At 42.0% G+C, this 22,305-nt stretch overlaps 1 protein-coding gene across 11 annotated transcripts in view; it reads right to left on the reverse strand.

The window, feature by feature from the left end:
• osbpl5 (oxysterol binding protein-like 5) overlaps positions 1-22,305 on the reverse strand; it is a 52,606-nt gene that overhangs the window by 10,138 nt on the left and 20,163 nt on the right. For 5 of the 11 annotated variants that reach the window (XM_047596613.1, XM_047596614.1, XM_047596617.1 and 2 more), the window contains 10 exons: positions 12,073-12,234; positions 11,741-11,814; positions 10,121-10,201; positions 9,694-9,795; positions 8,476-8,679; positions 7,702-7,786; positions 7,018-7,180; positions 1,013-1,226; positions 624-808; positions 79-160 (listed from right to left, as the gene is read on the reverse strand). In XM_047596613.1, the coding sequence (XP_047452569.1) occupies positions 79-160; positions 624-808; positions 1,013-1,226; positions 7,018-7,180; positions 7,702-7,786; positions 8,476-8,679; positions 9,694-9,795; positions 10,121-10,201; positions 11,741-11,814; positions 12,073-12,234 (1,352 nt within the window). Of the gene's footprint in view, positions 1-78; positions 161-623; positions 809-1,012; positions 1,227-7,017; positions 7,181-7,701; positions 7,787-8,475; positions 8,680-9,693; positions 9,796-10,120; positions 10,202-11,740; positions 11,815-12,072; positions 12,235-12,350; positions 12,544-17,780; positions 17,801-22,305 lie in introns of those variants that run through there. The other 6 variants (XM_047596623.1, XM_047596621.1, XM_047596622.1 and 3 more) reach the window with 4 other exon arrangements.

Here is a 22,305-nt window from a genome sequence, read left to right on the forward strand (position 1 = left end):
TTGGAGTGGTCATGTGCTACAGTGGCCAGTGGAATAATACGAAGCTTTCATTAAATCTTAGGAGGGAACTCATCTTACCTTGGGCTTCTTGTAGAAGCCAGACAAGTACCATCTCAAAACCTGCTTGATGCGACCATACGCACTCTCCTCCAGAGCAGCTCTGCAGTGACGGAAGACAAATGATACACACTCATATATATATGAGATAAGTACATGTATGAGCTCTAACATATCAAAGATACAAAGTGTTGACATTAATATTCATTGATATTGATATTAATTAATTATGTATAAAGGAATAAACAACCTGCTTCCTGGAAATATTCAAAAATTGTTGTTGTCTTTTTTAAACAGAGCTTTGACCATCACCAGGCATTTTCACAGATCATTTATTCACTTTATATTTACTTTCTTTTGTCTTTGTAAAAATGTACATGTGTAAACATGTAAGGTGATGAAGTGTAAATTGTGAATTGAAATCAACTGATTGTTAATTACTGAGAAAGGAGAAGGTGTAGCAGTAGAAGCATGTGCTGCTTCCTGCTCCCTTTTGGACAACGTATGTATGTTAACACTGATGTCATTCATTCATTCATTCATTCATTTAAGTGTGAGTTACTGACTGTGAGAGCAGGTCAGCGTGGTAGTAGTAGTCAGACAGCTTGTCCAGGAAGGAGCGCGGCTCCAGGATGAAGGTCGGCAGCACCACCTTAGAGAGGTCCATCCCCGGCCGAAGCTGCTTCAGCAAACCCCAGATCAGACCTTTGTTCTCGTCTGAAACCGTTTCTACCTGGGACGCTTCCCCAGCCTTAAAAACATAAAACCAAACAAAGAACAGGGAGAGAGGGCTGACTTCACATTTTAAAATCAGGTTTTAAATCAAAAACTGGGTCAGATGATGTGATGTGATGGTGAATGTCAAACGAGGAGACACTAGTCTGAAAACTGAAGTGGGACAAAAACAACAAACCTCTAAACAAAAAAATAAAAAAGAAGAAAACTGCAAACTCACCTCGGCCATCTCCTCTGTGCTCTGCTCTACGTAGGCTGTGGCCTGTGGCCCCGGGGACAGCTCGTCTGATTGGTCCATGTCGCTCTCCTCCGTCAGCCTCCCGCCGTTCTCATTGGCCGTCGTGTCCCAGTCGTCGTGGGCCTCGCGCTCCGATTTATCTGAAAAGCCGTCGTGCTCCATGTGGTGATTGCCCAGCAGCACCGTGTCGTTCAACCTAATGAAAGCAGAGGGGAGAATGTGAAGGTTAGAGATACCGTATATCAGACAAACCCTGGAAATCAAACATCTAACGAAAGCATGCTACATGTGACGGATGAAGAACAATCACAGCATTAAATCAGGTGTCCCTTTAACCTTTAAAGTATGTTTTTATTGCAAATTATATAAAATACTTGTTGCAGACAAGGCAATTATTCATTTTCAGGTTTTATAACTAATAAAAGCAATATAATTAGCAATAAGATGGATCTTTGCACATTAATTAAAGGAAATATAAGCTTGTGCTGGATGGAAGAGGCCTCAATAGAGTCAACATGTCCTCATGATGGTCTTTAACCATCAGTCATTCATTCTTGTCTGCATTTTGTTTTATAAGTCTTTTTGGCAAAAAAGCACCCAGATGTACGGGCAGTTTTGTGCTATTAAAGCACTGAATATAACCGAATATAAAGGAACAAAATGAGCAGAGATCGGGGCATGTCCAGAACTGGTGTGTCAGTGTGGGTCTACCTTACAATTGTTGCACAGAGCTGATACAGTAAGAAACATCTTATTAACTTTAAAATGTGAATATTGTAATCTATGCATTATTTTGAACTGTATTAGTTTATACCTATTGTTAAATGAGCATCTATGGATATTCAAAAGACATTTTTCCCAGTGTTCCTGAGAAAGTGAAACTCCCGTTCAGACCTTTGCTTTGTGGAAGTTACCATCTGGCTGAATAGTGTCCGATAAAGAACTGACACTTCCCTTTCACTACCTGGCGTAACTTTGATTATTCTCTCCAGTGCAGAATGTAGTTGGATATCTGACAATCATGAGTCTGTATGAAGTTTCTAATCAGTAAATACCCCCCAAAAAATGTGAAGATGGCAAATTATACTTGATTCTCAATTGCTCAAAAGCGACAGATGCCCTCCCAGAAGGTCTACGTGCAGGGTTATTAACCTTTTACCATCAAGGATTATTTAATTGATTGAGGAAGCAAGAGTTATTTATCATGACGAAACATTAAATTAATGTTACACAATGTCACATGTTACAAAATAAATGACAACTTAACAGCCGTGAAAGGTCATAATGTTAACTTGTTTCTGGCTCCAGGTTTGAATTACATTCAGTTTAATAGAACATAGTAACTACCACATCAAAGTGGGAGGTGTAATATTAGGAGTAAAGTCCATTCAGTGATATCAAAGGTTGGTAGTTTGCCAACATCAAGGGCTGCACACATTCTAAAAATAACACACAGGAGACCTGGTGAAAGGCCGAGCAGGCAGCACATGTTCTAGGTCCGTTTAACAGAAACTGGTTCATATTGTAGTCATGCATATGTGCTACAGTTAAGACCAGGGTACGACCAGAACCTCAGAGGATTAAGCAAGAGATGAAAACAGAAAGAGTTTAAAACAAAGCTCGATGAAACAAAAATCCGCCCCTGTGATTGGGAGAGATCATGACCCAGGCCGCCTCATCCGCATCCATCAAACAAACCCTGCGATACCTCGACAGATGCCGATGAAACGGCCGCTGATCGATGACTTTGCTGCCGACACAAACAACAAGATGAATGCAGATGTATGCCTGAGCTCAGGCCGGGCCAGAGGCAAAGCTCAACTTCACAGTGCTCAGGAGAAGACGTTCAATGTCCTCAACTGGGCTGCAGGGACGTCACCGACGAGAAGGAGTTTGACACCAGGATTATTTGACTTTAACCTCATTTCCCCCCAATCACTTTTTAGCCATAAAAGGAATACATCTTCCGCATTGATAACCCACTCTAATTAACCGCCCAAACACCGCAACGCACATGCGCGTACAAAGTCGAGCAGCAACTAATTAACACCACGTCCTGATCCGACTTATAATTCTGACATTGCGGAATTTCCCATTTCTAGGACAAATTAAAGCCGGACCTCAGATCATTTTGCACAAATGGGAGAAGAGAGAGAACACTGTGAGGAAAGTCATGCATCAGCTTGTAAATGGGAAGAAAAATGTGAAAAGGAGAAGTGAGCAGAGAGAGGGAAAGAGAAATTAAAGGGGCGGTGGTGGTGGGGGGGGTCGACAGCTAAAGAGGAACATCACACAGCCATTTTACAGTCTGAGCACTTTGATGTTGTCTAAACCACGCCGAGCTAATTTATATCCTCTGCACCCAACGTCAGACGGTTCATAAATCTTCCATAAATACACACATTCAGACAGTGGACAGCGACTATGTCGTGTGTGTCATGTGCCTTCGTGTTCAGTGACGGGAGCGCGGTCACAGAAAGCAGGAAAACAGCCTATTTGCTCAAACGACAATGGAAGAGAGTTCATTTTCTCATTTTTAAATAAAGCCCGAGGGTTTGACGGACCTGAATAATCACATTCCAGGAGACTCAGTCCACACACAGAGCAAACACACAAAACCAAGGTGCAGGGTTACTTATTAATCCAAACACGCCCTTTAACTGAAGCAGCTTTTTCCTCACCTCACAGACATGCAGGATACGCACAAACTCTTCCCCAGGAATCAAAACACCGGCGGTGATGTTCCCAGAAAAAACAGATGCAGACCGGCCTCGTCTCCTGTCCCGTGTCTGCGTGGAAAGCTTTTCAATTTCTAAAAGGTGCAGCTCTTCGACTCCGGCACACCTGCTTCCTGAACGCGTGTGTGCATTTTTCTGTCCGTGTGCCAGCTTGTTTGCATGTGTGTGTGTCAGTGTGTGTGTGTGTGTGTGTGTGTGTGTTGGGTTGCAATGGCTGCGTTGATAGCGTCTCCGTCTGGGCGGCTCACATTGTGCTCCATCTTCCTGCTCCCCCTGTCAGTCATGTGACTGCACGGGCTGAACCGATTGGCCGGGAGAGGAGCAGGAGAGGAGGGACAGCTGGGATGGATGGACGGCCGGAGGGAGGGCTGGGCCGTGGAAGAGGTAAGAGGAGGGGGGGAGGTGTGGGGAGGAAAGGGATGTCTAATGCAGGATGTAAACAGCGCACGGGCGACGGTTATGTGCGGAGAAAGCAACACTTACACTTTAAATGGTATAAATCGTCGTGATTTCACAACATCTCTTAACAGGATTTAAATCCAGATCTTGAGTGTAGTTTGTATTTTACATTCTTTTTGGTTGCCGCCGTCAACCGTCACATGATTTCTACATTGCAAGGACACATCCACACACTGACGAGCCGTTATTCCCTCCACCTGACATAGATTTGTTTCGGTACAAGCACAGTCTTCTACTGTCTGCCACCTAATGACGGTTACTCACAACTCGACAAAACAACCACTTCACAAATGTCACGGCTCAACGTGGTGGAGCCAGTTTTTCAGGTCAGGGCCCCCTAACACCTAAAGGACAAACAGACACAACTGACAAATATCAGGCGGAGACGGCAGCCGGTTTGAAAGAGGGAAAAGGAGGAACGACTGCGATCATTTCAGGGCAGCATGAAGAAAACCCAGTTTCCCCACCAGTCATTTACGAGCTCTGCCATTATTTTTATGTTATGTACATTTGGGGGAAACAGTAAAACTGTTTTATTTTTAAACCACTTTCACAGCTGCTTTGTTCACATGACAAAGAAGCTGCTTTTCAAAAAGGAAACATTCACAGAATGATAGCTGACACAAGCAGGAAAGGTGCAGGAATGATATTTAGGGGATTTCCTGCTTTTGTGGAAGCTGGTTCTCAGTCCAACATGTCATGATTTACTGAGACACTTAATGAAAGTGCGTCATCAAGCATAATTAACTCCTTCTACGTTTTCCTTTTACTCTGTCAATTCAAAATGTCTGCAGGTAAAAAAAATCCTTTATCCGTTAAACATGTAATGAAATCTTTAGGTCCACTCAACACACATATACAGAATAAATATACAATCACTAGCCACTTTATTAGGTACACCTGTTCAATCACTTGTTAACACAAATAGCTAATTAGCTAATATCACATGGCTGCAGTTCAGTGCATTTAGTCATGTAGAGGAGATAGAGACAACTTGCTGAAGTTCAAACTGAGCATCAGAATGAGGAAGAAAGAGGATTTAAGTGACTTTGAACGTGGTCTGGTTGTTGGTCTGAGTATTTCAGAAACTGCTGATCTACTGGGATTTCCACACACAAACATCTCTAGGGTTTAACAGAGAATGGTTCGAAAAAGAGAAAATATCCAGTGAGCGGCAGTTGTGTGGATGACAATGCCTTGTTGATGTGAGAGGTCAGAGGAGAATGGGCAGACTGGTTGGAGATGATAGAAAGGCAACAGTAACTCAAATAACCACTGGTTACAACACGTCCAACCTTGAAGAAGATGGGCTACAGCAGCAGAAGACCACACCGGGGGCCACTCCTGTCAGCTAAGAACAGGAAACTGAGACTACAGTTCACACAGACTCACCAACACGGGACAATAGAAGACTGGAAAAACGTTGCCTGGTCTGACGACATTCAGATGTCAGGGTCAAAATTTAAACAACATGAAAGCATGGATCCATCCTGCCTTGTATCAACGGTTCAGGCTGGTGGTGGTGGTGGTTTAATGGTGGGGGGGTCATGGTTTAAATGCCACAGTCTACCTGAGTATTGTTGCTGACCATGTCCATCCCTTTATGACCACAGTGGACCATCTTCTGACACCTACTTCCAGCAGGATAATGCTCCATTTCACAAAGCTCATATCATCTCAAAAACTGGTTTCTGTGTGATGTTATCATGTCAATATGGACCAAACTCTCTGAGGAATGTTTCCAACACCTTGTTGAAATGACAGAATTAAGGCAGTTCTGAAGGTAAAAGGGTCCAACCTTTTACTAGCAAGGTGTACCTAATAAAGTGGCTGGTGAGTGTATAATGAAGAAAAAAAAGAAAGCAATGCCTTAAGGTCCACTCAACAAACATATACAGAATAAAGACAAATATATATAGACTCAGCTTCACTAGATAAATGAAATAACTGTCAGAACTCTTCTTCTTCTTCTTCTAGAAACTTCTTCACATTTTGCCATTTATTTTGGGAACCACAAACATAATTTTCTTTTTCTTTCAGCTTTACCCCAAAGGACATGCAAACAGCCCACATGGTTTTCAGCAGAGGCCAAAGAACAACTGAATGAAACGTTTAACCAAGGTCAAGAGCTGACTGACCGCGGCAAATGTGAAGCTGTGACCCTCAAGACTTGAACATGGTTAATATTTGCAGATCACATGTTTTTCCATGATGCCGTCACTGAGATGTAGTGAAAGGAGGAAACTAGACATATACGGTCTAATAATGTGTAAAGGAAGGACTTTTTTAATGCAGCCTTTAATTTATAAGCATCAGTGTGCATTGTTTAACAATTAATTATCAAGCACAACAGCAACATGGACGTTTGATTCCTCCCAAATAATTTAAATCTCCTTTCCAGAGATTAACTGCAAAAGTACATATTTCTAACCCCAACGGTTCCTTTCGTTTTGAGTGCATAAAATTTCATTTTAAAATTGGATGCAACATTTTTAAAATGTGACACCCACAACATTTATCACATAATAGATGTTTTCCAATAGATCTATTTATTTGCATGGTGCACACACACACACATAACGATGCTAAATTAATTCAACAAAGGAACCTCCAAGGAATGTTTCACGTTTTCTTCAGCTGCCACGCAGAATTTTTGACTTATGCATGTGTGTTAATGGAAATACTACGAGTCTTGTGCATGCACTGACACCGATTCGAGGAAACACAGACGATCCACTCACAACAAGTGATCAAGGTAGCGGATAGTAGCTTCCATGCATTATTACTTACTGTAGCAGCTCCGTATCAGTGAGTGCAGTCGCCTGCAGCAGGTGGAGTATATGGGAGGACTCCGAAGACATGCTGATATCTCCTTCTTTCCCAGTTTTGGCTGTCAGCTTGTAGAGACTGGAGCAGCTGAGAGCCAGCTCCAGGGCGTCCATCCAGCACCGGCCTGGAGAACAGACAGATTTCAGGGTCAGACAGGAGGCAGCAGCAGCGCCCTCCTCCCCCTCCAGTCTTCTCTAAGCTGCCTCCAGCTTGTGCACGATGCAGCTCGTCCTTTATTCACTCCACTGGCCTCCAGTCCATTTAAGAATTGATTTTAAACTTTTAATGTCTATTAATGTCTGGCTTTGAGTTGTTCTAACCAGTTTTGCCTGGAAGTGCTCGGGTCAAAGCCTCAGCACTACGTCAGTAAAGGCCCCACCCCTTACTGAATAACTCCTTTTTGAACATTACCACTAATTTAAATTACCTATTTGAAGTATTTTTATTTCTTTTTCAATTTTGAATGTTTGAAATAAATAAACCTAAACTCTTTTATTACTTTTATGTAATTATTTATGTACTTTTATTCATGTTCTTGTTTTCTGCTGTGTTTTTAACTGTTGTGTTAGGACTTTGTACATTTACATTTTATTATACTCTGGTTGTAACAACAAGAAACTAAAAACAGGTGCAGAGCAGCCTCACCGTCAGACTCAGACGCTGCCCTGAAGATCAGGTAGTTGCTGGGTAGAGGCTGCGTGATGGAGCCAACGTTCTCTCCTTTGGGACCCTGAACATATGGATGGATCGGTGAGTCACTGCTTGTTCACTTTCAAATACAAAATACACAACTGATTCAGAAAATGATCACGTGAAAATAAGAGAATATCCAAGAATATATTTACAGCTTCAAAGCTCAGTTTGAGGCAGCTTGTTTGGACCACGTCAATGAAAGCTCAGTCCCTTTCATCTTGGACATTATTTTTCATGTGCGTGGCTGAATGACGATGCCTTTTTTTGACACCACCAGTAGGAGTCACTCAAGTCAGATGTTTAACAATCCCACAGCCACAGAATCGTCATTATTTGGAGAAGCAAAACCCTCTCAATTGCTGTATATAAACAGAATTAGACTTCATTGACTCTAATATATAGAAATAGACTAGAAGAGAAAGCCCTTTACTGTCATTACACAGTCTATAACGACACAAAGTAGAACAAAAGGTGTTATTTACAGAGAATAGGAAATATAAAATATAATATATTTCACAGGTGTTGCACAAAAAAGGTTAAAACAGAATGAACAGAACATCCAAATGTATAAATAACATATTAACCTAGTGCTGAGTGAAGGTTTTTATTTTTTTAGTGTGTGTGTGTGTGTGTGTGTGTGTGTGTGTGTGTGTGTGTGTGTGTGTGTGTGTGTGTGTGTAATTATGAAAATGGCAGCGAGTCAACAAAAAAAACACACTATCTGACCTTGACAGCCCAGATTGATTTGTCCAGCGGGTGGTAGAGCTTGAAGCAGAAGCCGTCCTTCTTGGAGGGTCTTTCAATCAGCTTGCACGCACTGAGCAGGATGGTTCCCACCCAGTGCTCGGACTTGGGCGTCTTATAGATCAGAAGCACCCCGGGCTTCAGGGCGCACCACAGCTTGGTCCAACTCTTTAAAGAGCCGCGGATCTGGAGAAGGACAAAAGACATTTTAGAGTCAGAGAATGTAGCAGGAAAGTCTTGCACCTGTCGCCTTGTAGCGTTTTGCAAACTGAATGTTACAAGGTGCAAGAAACTGACTTAACCTCCTGTGACCAAGCGTCCTCGTATGGGACATACCTATTGCTACCTATTATTTTGTCCTGTATAAAACCTATTAACCTAGTGCTATTTATAAATACTTATAATCATTATTATTTTTTGCATTATTATTAAGCTACCCTTTAGTCTGCCATCTAGTGGTAGCAAAGGTTAAAACATATTTATTTACGCTTATTAACTTTCGACATGACTCACAAATTTAACAAATTTTATCAATAGCAGCGAGTTAATTAGCAAGTACTCGATTGAGGACGCTGGGACTTCATTGTTCTGTCTTTGCTCAGTCACGTTCAGGTTTTAAAATAAACAGTTTTATATTTTGTCACAATTTATAATATAAATAATTAAATAATCTGACATAATTTATGAGGGCTCTTTTTTTTTAAAAAAAAAAATATGTAAAGCAAGAGCAAATGTGAAGTTCTCGGTGTGAACTCATGTTATAAACTGAAGTAATGTTGTTCTATATCAGATCCGAAAAAGCCCTGAAATGTAAGATGATTGAAGATTTTAAGGAAAGGACTTGGATGTTGTATTAATTGCATGTTTGTTTTTCATTTGAATAGTTTAACTTTTGTTAAACTATAAGACTCAGGCTTCAGTCTAAATCCTATGTTTGTAGCATAAAGATGTTATACTGTGTATTAAATCATGGTAAGTAAAACTAATGACCAAAATAAAAGAAAGAAGGAAAGAAAGAAAGATATAACCTCAGTGTCCACATATGAGGACATCATTTTTTCCTTTAACTCCTGTTCAAAGATGATACTTATTTTACGTTTTTATACATATTAGGTCCTACTAATCCTAAATACCGTGGAGAAATTAAAAATGCGCAGCAAATAAAAGCTTAGCTCTGTTCAACAGGTAACACTGATGCACCTTCAGCCAGTCGGACATGATGACCACGCTGGGGTCCTTAAGAGCAGTGGACAGTTCCTTAGCTGCCCGTTTCTTCTCCTGCCTGTAATTCTGCTTCTGGAGCTGGGAAAAAAAAAAAAAAAACAGAAGAAGAACGCACAAATGAGTCATCAGTCCCACTCGACTGGACTGATCTGAGCGTGCCAACACTAGGTGGAAGCAGAGTCAAACTAATTCAAGGATTCAACTCTTTTTATTTTTTTTTTCCATAAGCGCACACATTTCAGATGTAACAAGTCGACGTTTCAAAAAAAATTGTGCACCATTTAAAACGATGAGCTTTAAGGCCGACGTGAGAATTTAACGAAGGACTAAATGCATCCGCTTCACTTGGATGGATGAAAGGAAATTCACATGAGAGCTGTGAGGGCGAGGAAGTGATGTGTACCTTGAGAGACTCCTTCCGGGCCAGCTTCTCTGTGGGGGAGGGGCACTCCTTCTCAACACCATTAAACATCCTGGACTCAGACTGGAGGTGGGAGTGAGGAGAGAGGGAAGACGGAGGCTTAAAGTGCAGACAGACACTTAAATATCACAACCTCTGCAAGGATTTCACTTCATTAATGACTTACATCAGCGAAGGACTCTTACAGTGTTATTACAAATATCAACAACAATATTTTGTTTCTGTGAAGCAGGTCAGACAGAAAAGGACACTCATCAAAAAGTAGATTCTAATCATTGTGGTTATTAAGGTAAGTTATTCCATTATGTCTAATTATGAACTAAAGCAACATCAGCCAGAGTTTTGTTTGTGGAGCTCAGGCATGCATAAATGCATCTGCGTTTGTGTGTGGGGGGAAAAAGTCACTCTAGAAATGATAACATGCGAGGGAAAGGAGGGGGGGGGTCTCCATTTGTCCCATAAGGGTTTCAAAAGGGGGGTGGGAGAAATGACGAAAGGCCACATGAAATATTCTGCGAGACAAGGCGAAGCGACACGAGAGAAAAGGACACAAGACAAGATGATTTTGCCCGGTTGCCACTGGGAACAAGTTACTGACCGTTCGTCATTAGTGTCGTTAAAGGATGGAGACGGGGTCGTTGGGACTAATGCAACATAAGCGGGACACAATAGGTTTGGGTTGCCATATAAATGGCTCGTGGTCTTGAAGACACAGTTCCCACCATGGCCCTGACATCTAAGATCAGTTTTATGTGACTTTACTTTATTGTTGCGTTGGTGACTTAAACTGCTCCTAGTTTGGTGTGCTCCTTGAAAAGAAAGGTTGCAACAGTAGAGGGTGTGCATTGACGTTACTGCCCCTCCCCGAGTGGCAAAAACAGGGTGAAATGTATCAGTAAATACAGCGACACCGGGGAAAATGTGGATTATTGGACTCAACATGATGCATATGAACTAGTATGGATTTGGAAAAGTTTCAGAACGTAACTTTTAAGGTGACTTCATCAAAAAATACAGCATAAATTAATATTACCTCACACTAAATGTGAACCAAGTTTCTGTGCCTGGATTCCAGTTGTTTCTTGGTGATGGGATGATCCATTTACTTCTCTTTTCTTTGGCTTTCGGGAGCCTGTAAAACTATATCTCTGACTGCTTGCTGCTCTCACAGCAAATAATTCAAAATAAGGGGGTGTTCTAGTACAAAGCAGATGGAGCTGTGTTCTATTAAATACTAAAAGGTCGTACTTTAGTCTAAGTAAAGATGTCGAGGCGTTGAAATCAGGTCCATTTAAATATCAAGAGAACTGATTTCTGGCCACGCGTCAGTGTTCATGGACCATTCGTTATTTAGAAGTTTGTCCAGTTGTTCTTAATTTGATCTAATAATCCACATTTTTCCCTGTCTCGTTGTATTTACTGTTACATTTCACCATGTTTTTACCACTCAGGGGGGCGTGGCCCCCAGACGTAAGTGAAGTCAATGCATACCCTCTATAGAAAGATGTATCAAGGCTGCTAGCTAGTGTAAGCATTCACAAGAAAAGAAGTCATTTACAGTGAGCTGCTGTGGAGCTGCCCAATCGGTAACTGTGTTCTTACCTTGCTGCCTGGTGATTGGGCAGGACTAAGTTCATTATTCAGCATGGAGAGACCATTCCTGTCTGTCTCACTGCCTGGTGGGAACCCACAACACACAGTCACATACAAATGAACTCAGTGAATAAACCTGCTGACAGACAATTAAAGCACGGCCGCCGCCAAAGCAGCTAATAAGCAGGAGCTTGGGGTTTGTCGATTTGTATGGAGCAGTTACGTTACAGCTTAGTACGCCATACATTCACAAACATCACAAACACTGGGAAAAAAACAAAAAAAACAAGCATTTTGTCCCTGAAAATAAAAACGTCACAGTTTCGTGCTCCTTCTTTTACCTGGACTGAGGCTGTAGAGGTCGTTGTCTCCTCCATAGGAAAGGTTTCTGGTGAGGGTGCGGGGGTCAATTTTTGGCGGGGAGGTGGCACTCTGGCACAGAGAAAACCTCCGCTGGAACAAATTCTCCTCCTTCATCTTGACAACCTCCTCCTGCTCGTCCTCTGTAGGAAGACAGCCAGACAGAAAAAAAAGAAAGGATGTAAATTCTGAGAGGGACAAATTGTTCCTTTAAAGATCTGTGCCTGCAAATGTTTGCTCCACTAATTTAAGAATTCACCAAAGAGTTCGAGTGATTCATCCCGGTCTTTGTAGCTGCTCTTTTATTGAATCTGATCTTTCTTGCTGCGTCTCCCCGTGTCAGTGACTCTATCATCACTCCTTCTCTCTGCGTATGTCTATGTATGTCTGAACCCCCGACCGGTTCACTCCTCTCCTACACTAACAAAGCACCTACTGTAAGAGGGCATGTCAGCCCGTCCACATAATGGCACTGTGCATGGCAGTGACAGGCGGTTCAGGCTGCACATTGTCAGAGTGTATGACGGATAGCAGCTCCAACGAGTTCGTATCATGTGTCCACAGAGACGCCAACACCGCTACACACTGTAAAACATTACAAGTCAAGGGAACATTTTTTTTTTCTTCTCTTTAACTACAGTAGTCAGGACTTTGTGTGAGGTTTATGAGGTCAATGTTCATGTAAGACATTTTGAGATGAAAAAAGCGATGGGTGAGGAGGAGGAGGAGGAGGAGGAGGAGGAGGAGGGGTCATGTGATACGAACACTGGGAAACAGATGATCAGGAACAACATTAAAAACACGAGAAGTGAAAAACATTTGAAACAATTTAATGTTCTGCTGGGAAACTTTTGGACCTGGCATTCATTCATGTGGATGTTACTTAGACATGTAGCCCCCACCTAGACCAGACCAGGATGCCCCCCCCCCACCCCATAGCAATGACCTCTGGGTCTGAACAATGAGGCCCATGCAGATGTGCAAAAAATTGCAGTTCATCAAGTGGCCACTTGAGGCTCCAAATGGGAGAAAATCCCCATAGACCCCCCATGTTAAAAAAGCCCAAAAAGGTCATAATGTTATGGCTGATCAGTGTAGAGGCTAACACCATTTTGCTCCTTTTGTTTTTTGTTTTTTTTGTTTTCTTTTTTAATTAGACAGAACTATTACTGTAAAATGGCGATACTTTGGAAACAAGGCTTCACAAAAGAGGATTAAAACCAGGAGCATTACAGCGTCAGCAAAACCACCGGCACCATAACGTCATGGATGGGTGGATTTTAGAACCGGTTTTCCAAGGTGGCTGATTTTGGTGGATCAAATTTTAATGCCCTCATCTCTGAACAGCCTGAGCAGCATTAAGCGGGGGCACTGTGTCACACGTCCACACACACAGTGTATTGTTGTTTAGCTGAAATACTGAAAGACTTTAAGTTCATTTGACAAGATAAAATGACTTTACAGTATCATGTTGAAACAAGAAAAGTGAGTTTAAGAGAAAGTTTTTTTTTTCTCCAGGTGAACTTTCGTTTCTAAGTTTTACTAATACGAAATGCAATTTCTTCCACCACTCCCTGGATATCCACCAAGATCCACTTACTGCAGATGTGCAAATATCAAGCTGCGTCTCTGCATCTTCGAGTGGGTAATGTGCTATTGTTGAAATTACAGTGAGCGAGTGCCATGAGTCATATTTTTAAACATCCATGCCCACATGGATGAGACCAAGTCAAGTACACACTCAGAGGAGCCCGTACGAGCTGATAAATGGGACCCGATGTTCAAACACGGGGTTTAATGGAGCGTAGCCGTTACCACCTGGGTCCTGTCTGGACAGCCACGCTCGGCTCTGCTCGGATCGATAGAATCCCATTCATTACCTCTCGGTGCACAGATACATGCAGCAGACCGGACCCTCTGACTTCCAGCCTACAAGTCCTCAATTACGGCATCCAGGAACAGAGTGAGCATGAAATATTCATTCATAAGATGTTTTCACAGCCTGACTCATCTCTTAACTCTCCCACATTATTCTACTGTGATGACTCTGAGGCAAGTTCAGTATGTCAAAGATTTCATGCTGGTACCAGATGCCAAAACTTTAACCTCAACAATGGCTACTGCAAACTACAGCGCTGCAGAAATTTAGTCTCCTAACAAAGTGTGTCCTCCCTGTACTACAAGTACATGCATGCACACTCACATCTGTACACTCATCACACCACTCCCTGCTTCCATCCGCTGTCAACTCGGCCTGTCTGACTCATTCTGTCAGCCTCTCCCTTCTCTTTTTAAGGTCTCCTCTTTCATTTTTTACTTCCTGCCTTTTAGTGTCACTCGTTCTGTCACGGAGGCAGCAGTGAACAACCGCTAAATAAGCAAGAAAATGTAAATTATAAAAAAAGGAGCCTCATTTGCCCCTGTGGTGCAGGTCTATAAATAGCAGGTCTACTGCTGCAGTGCACGCGTGCATGTGTAGTACAGTGCTGAACCCTGAATGGGGTGTAGCGGTGGCATTACACAACAAAGAACACAATGCGCTGCGATGCTACGCGGGGACAGAAACAGAACACGCAAAATGAACACCACTTACAGTACGGGCCCTAATGCAGGTCAAGAAGTGAGCAGACGGACCAATCACAGCTGGCTCTCGCTTCTGCAGCGCAGGATTAGTTGGAGTGTTTGTGTCCATTATGATGCAGACTAGACCGGGCATGGGTGTGGCTTCCTTACAAGTGTATTATGTCATTTTTTTTATGTGTGTGTGTGTGTGTGTGTGTGTGTGGGCCGGTGAGTTGATCATAAGTGAAGGACATTCCAATAGAGTTAATGTGTAAATTTGTTGAATGATGCTAAGTAAAAAAGAAACTGTCTGTGGCCATGCATACGTGACTCTGCTGCAGACTAAATGGAGGATTACACAAGCACATGGTGAAGCGCCAAAGGAGAGATACAATGCTATCCTCCATATTAACTATTCCTAGCACTCTGCACATTAAGACTCGAGTCTATACAACATTGACAGAGAGCAACATATTGATCTTTATTTTTATGCATGTTTCTTTAGGCTTCTGCATCAATTTGACACCATAGCAACGGTGACAGTGCAGAGCACACACAAATCTCAAAGGTGTAGGTGACTGGCTCATCTCCAGAAATGTAACTTTTGTCGCTTGTCTCTGTTTTAATATTTCTGGCTGCTTCTCCATTTCCGCAAATTTTCAAATTGATCGGTTTGGATCAATAAAGATGTAACACATCCAGTAAAAAGGTTGCAAGTGAAGCAGGAAGTACAAACAAAAATAAACCCGATTGGCGCAAAAGATAACGTGCAGACTAGCATGTGGGTGGTGTTTTTACAGGGTGAGCCACGCTGACAAGTGCACAAGTATAAATGACTCGTGGCATTGGCTACGTGCGTAGGGTAGGGGTGAGTATCGGCAGGGACTTCACGATACGATATGTATCACGATACCTGAGTCACGATACGATACACTATTGCGATATTATGATATATTGCAGTGTTCTACATAGTTCACAGAGACATTATAAATGCAGCTTAAAATACAAGTATGTACACTACACTACAGGTTTGGAAGCAACATCAAATTTGTACATAAAAGATCATAGTTTGGTATAATTTACATCAAAATAAAACATGATTATTATATAAAGAGTATCATATCAGAAGACTTTTTTACTATAATTATCAGGTATTTGAGTTTTTCTTTTTCATAGTAACCTCCTCCGGCTTCAACAACAGCATGGCATATAAGAGGTATTCATTCACAGAGGGATATTTGTATGCAGACTCTCAAAAGGCGAAGTGTTAATTATTTATTTATTTATTTTTTTTACTTCTGCACTGAAGTTGTGACTCTTGCAAATCCTCTCAACCCTAAAACTAAGCCCTTCTTTTCTTTTGCTGACATTTATTCAGAAATGTTCTGGGAACATTAATGTTCACCTAAAGGTAAACTGAGGAAAATATCATGCAGTGGTTTTTAAGAAAGTCATTGTGAACAGAAACCTGGAGCTGCTTCCTAACTTTTGGCCTGTAGTGTACATCAGATGACAGTGATAATGATAAAAAAATATATATTAATTCAAATGACTGCACTTGTCCAGGAAAGTGGATCAAGTTTATTGACACTTAAATGTCAAAACACAGTTTGTCAACTACATACTCTTTGTCCAGCTTATTAGTTCCTTCTTCCATTTAAAAGCCAACGTGCCTCCAAACGTCAGCTTTAGTGCTTTAGGTGCGGAAGTTGTTCACGATTGACCCAAAAAATTCGTTTTTCTTTTAAAATTTATATTGTATCAGATGAAAAGGTATCATGATATATTGCCATATATAGGATACATCCCATAGTGCCCTCAATAAGCCCTAAATAAGCCTCAAGTCTTTGGGAGTTTCCATTTAGGGTATGGTTACGATCTCTTAAAGCAGCCCAATCACATAACAGCACAATAATGTATAAATAATGACAACTCCAGATGGTTTCTATGTGTTTTAGTGCAAAGAAGAACAAAATAATTAGGAGAATGGTTAAAAAAAATGAAATTTCGTAATAAAAACTGGTACACTTTGGGCACATTGCTGCTTTTCAGTTCTGGGTCTCAGTGTTGTGTTCTGTCCACATATCTGCATGAATCAGTTAGCAATAGAAGTTGCAGTCTATGCAATTTTTGCACTTCATGCTGCGGACCAGATTAGACCCTCTGGCGACCGCTTTTGGTCCGCGGGCTGCATATTTGCCGCCTGCATCTTAAAGTGTTCCAAACAACAATGCTGAAAGAATGAAAAGCAGGCTGTTGCAGAGAAGATGGGAGACGGGATGTTCTCTAAAAACAAGGACAATAGTACAGATTTTTCAGACATATCTCCAGGGAGACGCTGATGGTGCCACAAACGGAGCAGTAATTGGAAGCACAATGCCCCACTTCATCCTCAACTCCACACAGCTGGCAAGTCAAAGCACGAAAGGAGCGAGTGTTATTGTCAGTTCTGCAAAGTGACACATAACGGCCGACAGACAATCCCTTTCTAATGTCAGAGAAGTGCGGTGGGAGCCAACGTTGCATAATCTACAGCGTGTGCATGAATGTAATGTTGTAGTTATTGTGGATTAACAGATTTACGGGGATTTAGTGTCATGCATCGAGACAGAACACGTACACAGTGAGATATAAATATAATGACGTAAAATACAACACATTTTCATAATGTGTTCTTCAGGAGTCCTGAAGGTGCCACTTTGAGGGGAAACGTAATTTTAACAGCAAAAGGTCACAGTCAAGTATATCAGTGTGAGGAAATCAGTGTTGTCCCACTGATATAGAGTATAACAAAGTACACGCAAAGTAAATGCAACATATCCAATAATAATCCAAGGACAAATTCAAGCGTTATTTTCCTTCCTGACCATTTATTCATTCTCAAACCTAAAACTCTCACCGCGCTCGTCAGACAGGGCTAACATTGACTTCACCCCCCGTACTACTCAGGCGCTAGGCTAATATTTACCCGGTGATATGGACCTCTTGTGAAAAAAAGATAACAGTACGGTTAACAGCACCAGCTCGGTCGATAACACACATTTCTGTGTCAGACGTTAACCTTAAACTATGAGGAGAAGGACAGATAAAAAGAAAACAACAACAAATGTGTCTGACCAACAGTTACCTTGTGTTCGAGGTGAAAGCGCTCGACCTGCTGTCACATGGGGCCTGTTTGTTTTTAGTAATCATTACACCAACGGGGAAGGCGGGAGGAGTGGAGCGGGTGAACACGCCAACATGTTCTAACCTGTATGTTGTTAATAGCCCCAACTGATGTGATCGTACTAGTATAAACGTCAATCTCTGTTGGGGTCACATAAGTTGCATAGCTGCATGTGCAACAGCTAGTAACGGATAGTAGTCCTTGACGACACCGAGTAAAAATAGCACAATGCTCCACAGACTTCGGTTTATTAGAAAGACATTTTCTATTGTACTCAAAACCACTGTGATGTGGAAGTACGTGTATACACCACATTAAAATATGAGGGAACTAGAGTTGATTGAAACAGAAAACAATACAAGCAGATAAATATGGAAGCACCTGCTGCAGGTAAGACGCTTCGGGGCCATCTTCAACCCTCTTCGGTCATTGCTAATTTTCAATGCAAATCCTGTCAATCACACAAAACAAATGCTGTCCATGCACCAATTCATTATACCCAGTTGTTGTATGGCTACAACCTAGCCCAGCTGAGGTTAGGTGAAAGGCTGTCACCAGTCACGCACAAAACATTCGTGCTTAAATTGTTCATTCATCCGCAGCTTGCAATGGTTAATCAAGCTTACCGGCATGTCTCGGTCTGCCTCCAAACAGCTGCAATCAAATCAGGAAGTGAGCGCGCCTCACAACAACAGAAAAATGATTCAGCATAATCGGCAGAGAAATAGCTCGGTAATTAACTCACTTAATCTCAAACAATAGCACTTAAAGAATTGCTTGAGGACTATTTGTTCCTCAGGTATGTTCACTGTGAAAAGAACTTTTTTTTTGTCTGCAAAAACTTCCAGTAATCCTGAGTTATTCTGTCAACTCTATAGCTATATAACTGGGAAAATGTCATACAGAGTTGGCAAGTGGGCCAGTCATGACTCACACATAATATCTACCATCAGCATCTCAATTTAAACTTGAGAAAAAGGCACATAATCAAGCGGCTGCTGGGAAAAAATAGACTTCAGACGTGTATAATAAATGACAGACAAACACAAAACTCTGCGCTGTGAGAGACTGACAGCCAGCATCAAACCAGCTGTTCCTAATGTGATGGCACAGATTAAGTACAGAGACACTCCCTCATCCTTCCATCACTCCATCTCTCCCCACTTCAGTGCCCCCGACCATGTTAACCCCCCAGTATCCCATGACAACGGGGCTAATGGATGGTCATATGCCCTACATATAAACCAATGGGATGTTGCCAAGTACAGTGTGTGAATTAGCGATGAACCCGACAGCATGCTGTGGCAGACAGGCTGCTCTCAGGGTTCCTATACATCTTCCACTTCAAACTACATAACACTGTATTTGACATCTGTTCCAGCTGGATATTCATTAAGCTTCGGACACATGACATCCAAGAACCACTGGCGACTAAGACCCGACCTCACGTTGCCTGTGAACACATCGCGGTGATAACAGACTGCACATATTTGGGAAAGGAAATAACCAAAAGAGCTAAGATTCGCTGGGAGGCTACGGAGGCTAGGGAAGAGGTACACAACCAATCGGCTTGGTCCGTCACATCCCTTAGGGGATCTGGAGTCTGGAGCTGGAGTCTATCCCAGCTGTCCCTGGACAGGTCTCCAGTCTATCGACAAACAACCATTCGCACTCATACTCACACCTCAATTTTTCCAATTTTAGAATCACCAATGAACCTAACGAGCATGTCTTTGGAGGGTGAGAGGAAACCGGAGAACCCGCAGAAAACCCACGCAGATGCAGGGAGAACATGGAAACTCCACCCACAAAGGCCTGAGTCGGACTCGGATCCAGACATTCTCGCTTGGAGGCCCAGAAAAGATAATCTACCACTAAATGTAATATTTTACAATGGAATTCAGACACTGCCGCATTTCCCTATTTGGTTAGAGTTATAAGGGAGCACAGGGTGAGCTGTTCTGTAGGCTGTTTACTAGTCATATAGGTCACTTACTTGCTCTGATCCACCGTCTCCTACACATCGGGTCAGGATTAGGGTTAGGGTTAGGTTCGCTCCTAGCCTCCTCCAAACACAATGAAACTCGCTAATCGAGTTACTTATTTTAATCCTTCCTTCACAGCTTTTTAGAAAAGACAATAAGAGCTACAGTTTGGTAACGCAAATACTTTCTGATTCTCTTCTTTGGTTTGTTCTTATCCAGACCAGGAAATTATTAAAACTTCCATACTTTCCCATAATGTTCAGGAACTCTGCACACACAAAAAAATGGTACATTGTGATAAACGAGGATGTGTACAGATGAACAAGATGTGCAGACGTTTGTTCATTCATTTGCTCACATACAACCACCGACTGCTCGCAGATATTTACACTGCTCAGTTTTCTTTTAAAGAACATTAAGAGCAGAATTTATTTAATTTATATTCTTATGTACGATGAGACTGATATTCACGCATCATAGTTAAAAGACTTCAAATTCAGGTCACCCTGTAACAAATTCAGCATGCATATTCACCCGACTCTTTATAAAACATTCAGAACACGAGTCCTTGGTTAGTCTGAGAAAATGCAGAGCTATGCTTTAAGCAAACAAAGGCAAATGGAGTGTTACATGTTAACCGATGGTCATCAGAGCTCGATTAAATCACAAAATACACAAAAACGCAAAATCAGAATGTGTCTTAACAGGACAGGAAGAAGGTAGAAATATGTCTGCAGTTGCTGTCTAAGTAAGGAGACGCACGGTCTAATTTTGTGACACTCTGTGGGAGGATGTGTGGTTCAGTTGTTCTATTCTGAGTCTTGTGGGGGTGCAGCATATTTTGAGGAACTCACATGGAGAAAATGCCTTCCAGCCAGACTTCCCATTTGATCTTACTTAAAATAGGAAACTCCCGTTGGTCTGCGAGGACTGTGGTGGTCTTCAATTACGGGTAAACCGTGCCTACACCTTTGATACCACAACCTCCACCCTGTTCTCCCCAGGCAGCGTGCGCCTCAGCGATGCTGCAGTAAGGACAAAAACTGCACCTAATATTGTTATCATATGTGCTGATTACTGTTTTTTTTTTTTTTGTTCATACAGTGAGTGGGCTTGTAATAAGTGATTATGCCAGTTCTTTCCCAGCTGTGCCTTGAGCATTAGTGCAAGATTAGAGGCGAAGATTTATTTATTTTTTTTTATTTCGTCAAAGAGCTTCCACTGTTCCTTGTGTTGCAGGTTAAACTGGCATAAGACGCAACCTCCCTCGGTACACACAGTCGGTTTCTGAGAACAGAGACTTCTGTCAGGGAGAACGCAGGGTAATCATAGCTTGAAAATGAGACTAGGACTTCCTACAGGGCGGCAGAGTCTCAGAGTGGCTGAGAAGATAAACGAATATGTACCTGAAACCAGAGCCGGAGACGGAGCTACTTCAAAATACAACCACAGATCCAAAGTAAATTCTGCGTATCAAAAAAATCCATCTGTGAGCTTATTTGCTCTCATTCCTCCCAGTGTTTATGTCTCTGTGTGTTTGCACATTCTTCCCTTCTTCTCTTTCCTAATACAAATTGTTGCACTAAACAAGATGTCGAACTGTGCCTTGCACACAGCGTGAAGCTAAACTGCAGCATGGGAAATATCCACTGTTGCTACAAAGTGCACGTACGGCCAAGCTCACTACACACAGCTCATTTTCTGAATGCATCCTTTTTGTACTGTACAGCAGCATCTAGATATAAAAAGTCACAATCAATCTTCAAATCACTTTCCATTCATAATCCTTCTGGTTTACATGAAGCAGTTGCGTCATCATCTCTCAGTAAAAGTGACTGATCTTTCTTTCTAACCACCCACTAAGTTGTTTACTCTTTCTTATGCACTGTAATCCATCTGCCTGCTTTAGTTTACATCATTTACAACAAGCCATATATCTGTAGCACTATCTAGAGGAGTAAATACTGGAACACTTATTCTGTTTGGAAGACATCACACTGGTGTTATCAATTGCACAAATCATTTGGTCGCCTTTTTACTTTCACGGAATAAACGTAAATTACAAATCCAGTTCCAAGACAAACACCGAAGCCGACGTACGACCTGGTAGACGGACCAAGCAGCCGGTCACGTATATGACTGGATCCAGGCCAAGGGGCTCCTGTGTGTGAGAAGCAGCAGTAGACAGGCCTTTCCAGACTGAGCTGATGGTTACGGGTCCTGCTGTGGTGCCAGACCCATCACTTTGTGTACATTAAAATACACCAGACACTAAAGCTGATCATTTAAAGCTGAACCTTTCAATGATCTCTACTTTAACTTGCTGCACTCATGACTTTGACCAATAAATCAAGTGTTGTGCACGTTAGCAAGTAGTGCAACACGTCTTTGTCCATGTTCAACACATAGAAACATGCATCAGTTTGTGCCCAGACACAGAAGGACTAAGAAAGACCTGGGGATGTAGTGGTCCCAGGCAGCAACAGACGATTAGGCCACGA

The sequence above is a fragment of the Mugil cephalus genome, chromosome 10 (assembly GCF_022458985.1).
Source record: "Mugil cephalus isolate CIBA_MC_2020 chromosome 10, CIBA_Mcephalus_1.1, whole genome shotgun sequence".
Lineage (NCBI taxonomy): Eukaryota > Metazoa > Chordata > Actinopteri > Mugiliformes > Mugilidae > Mugil > Mugil cephalus.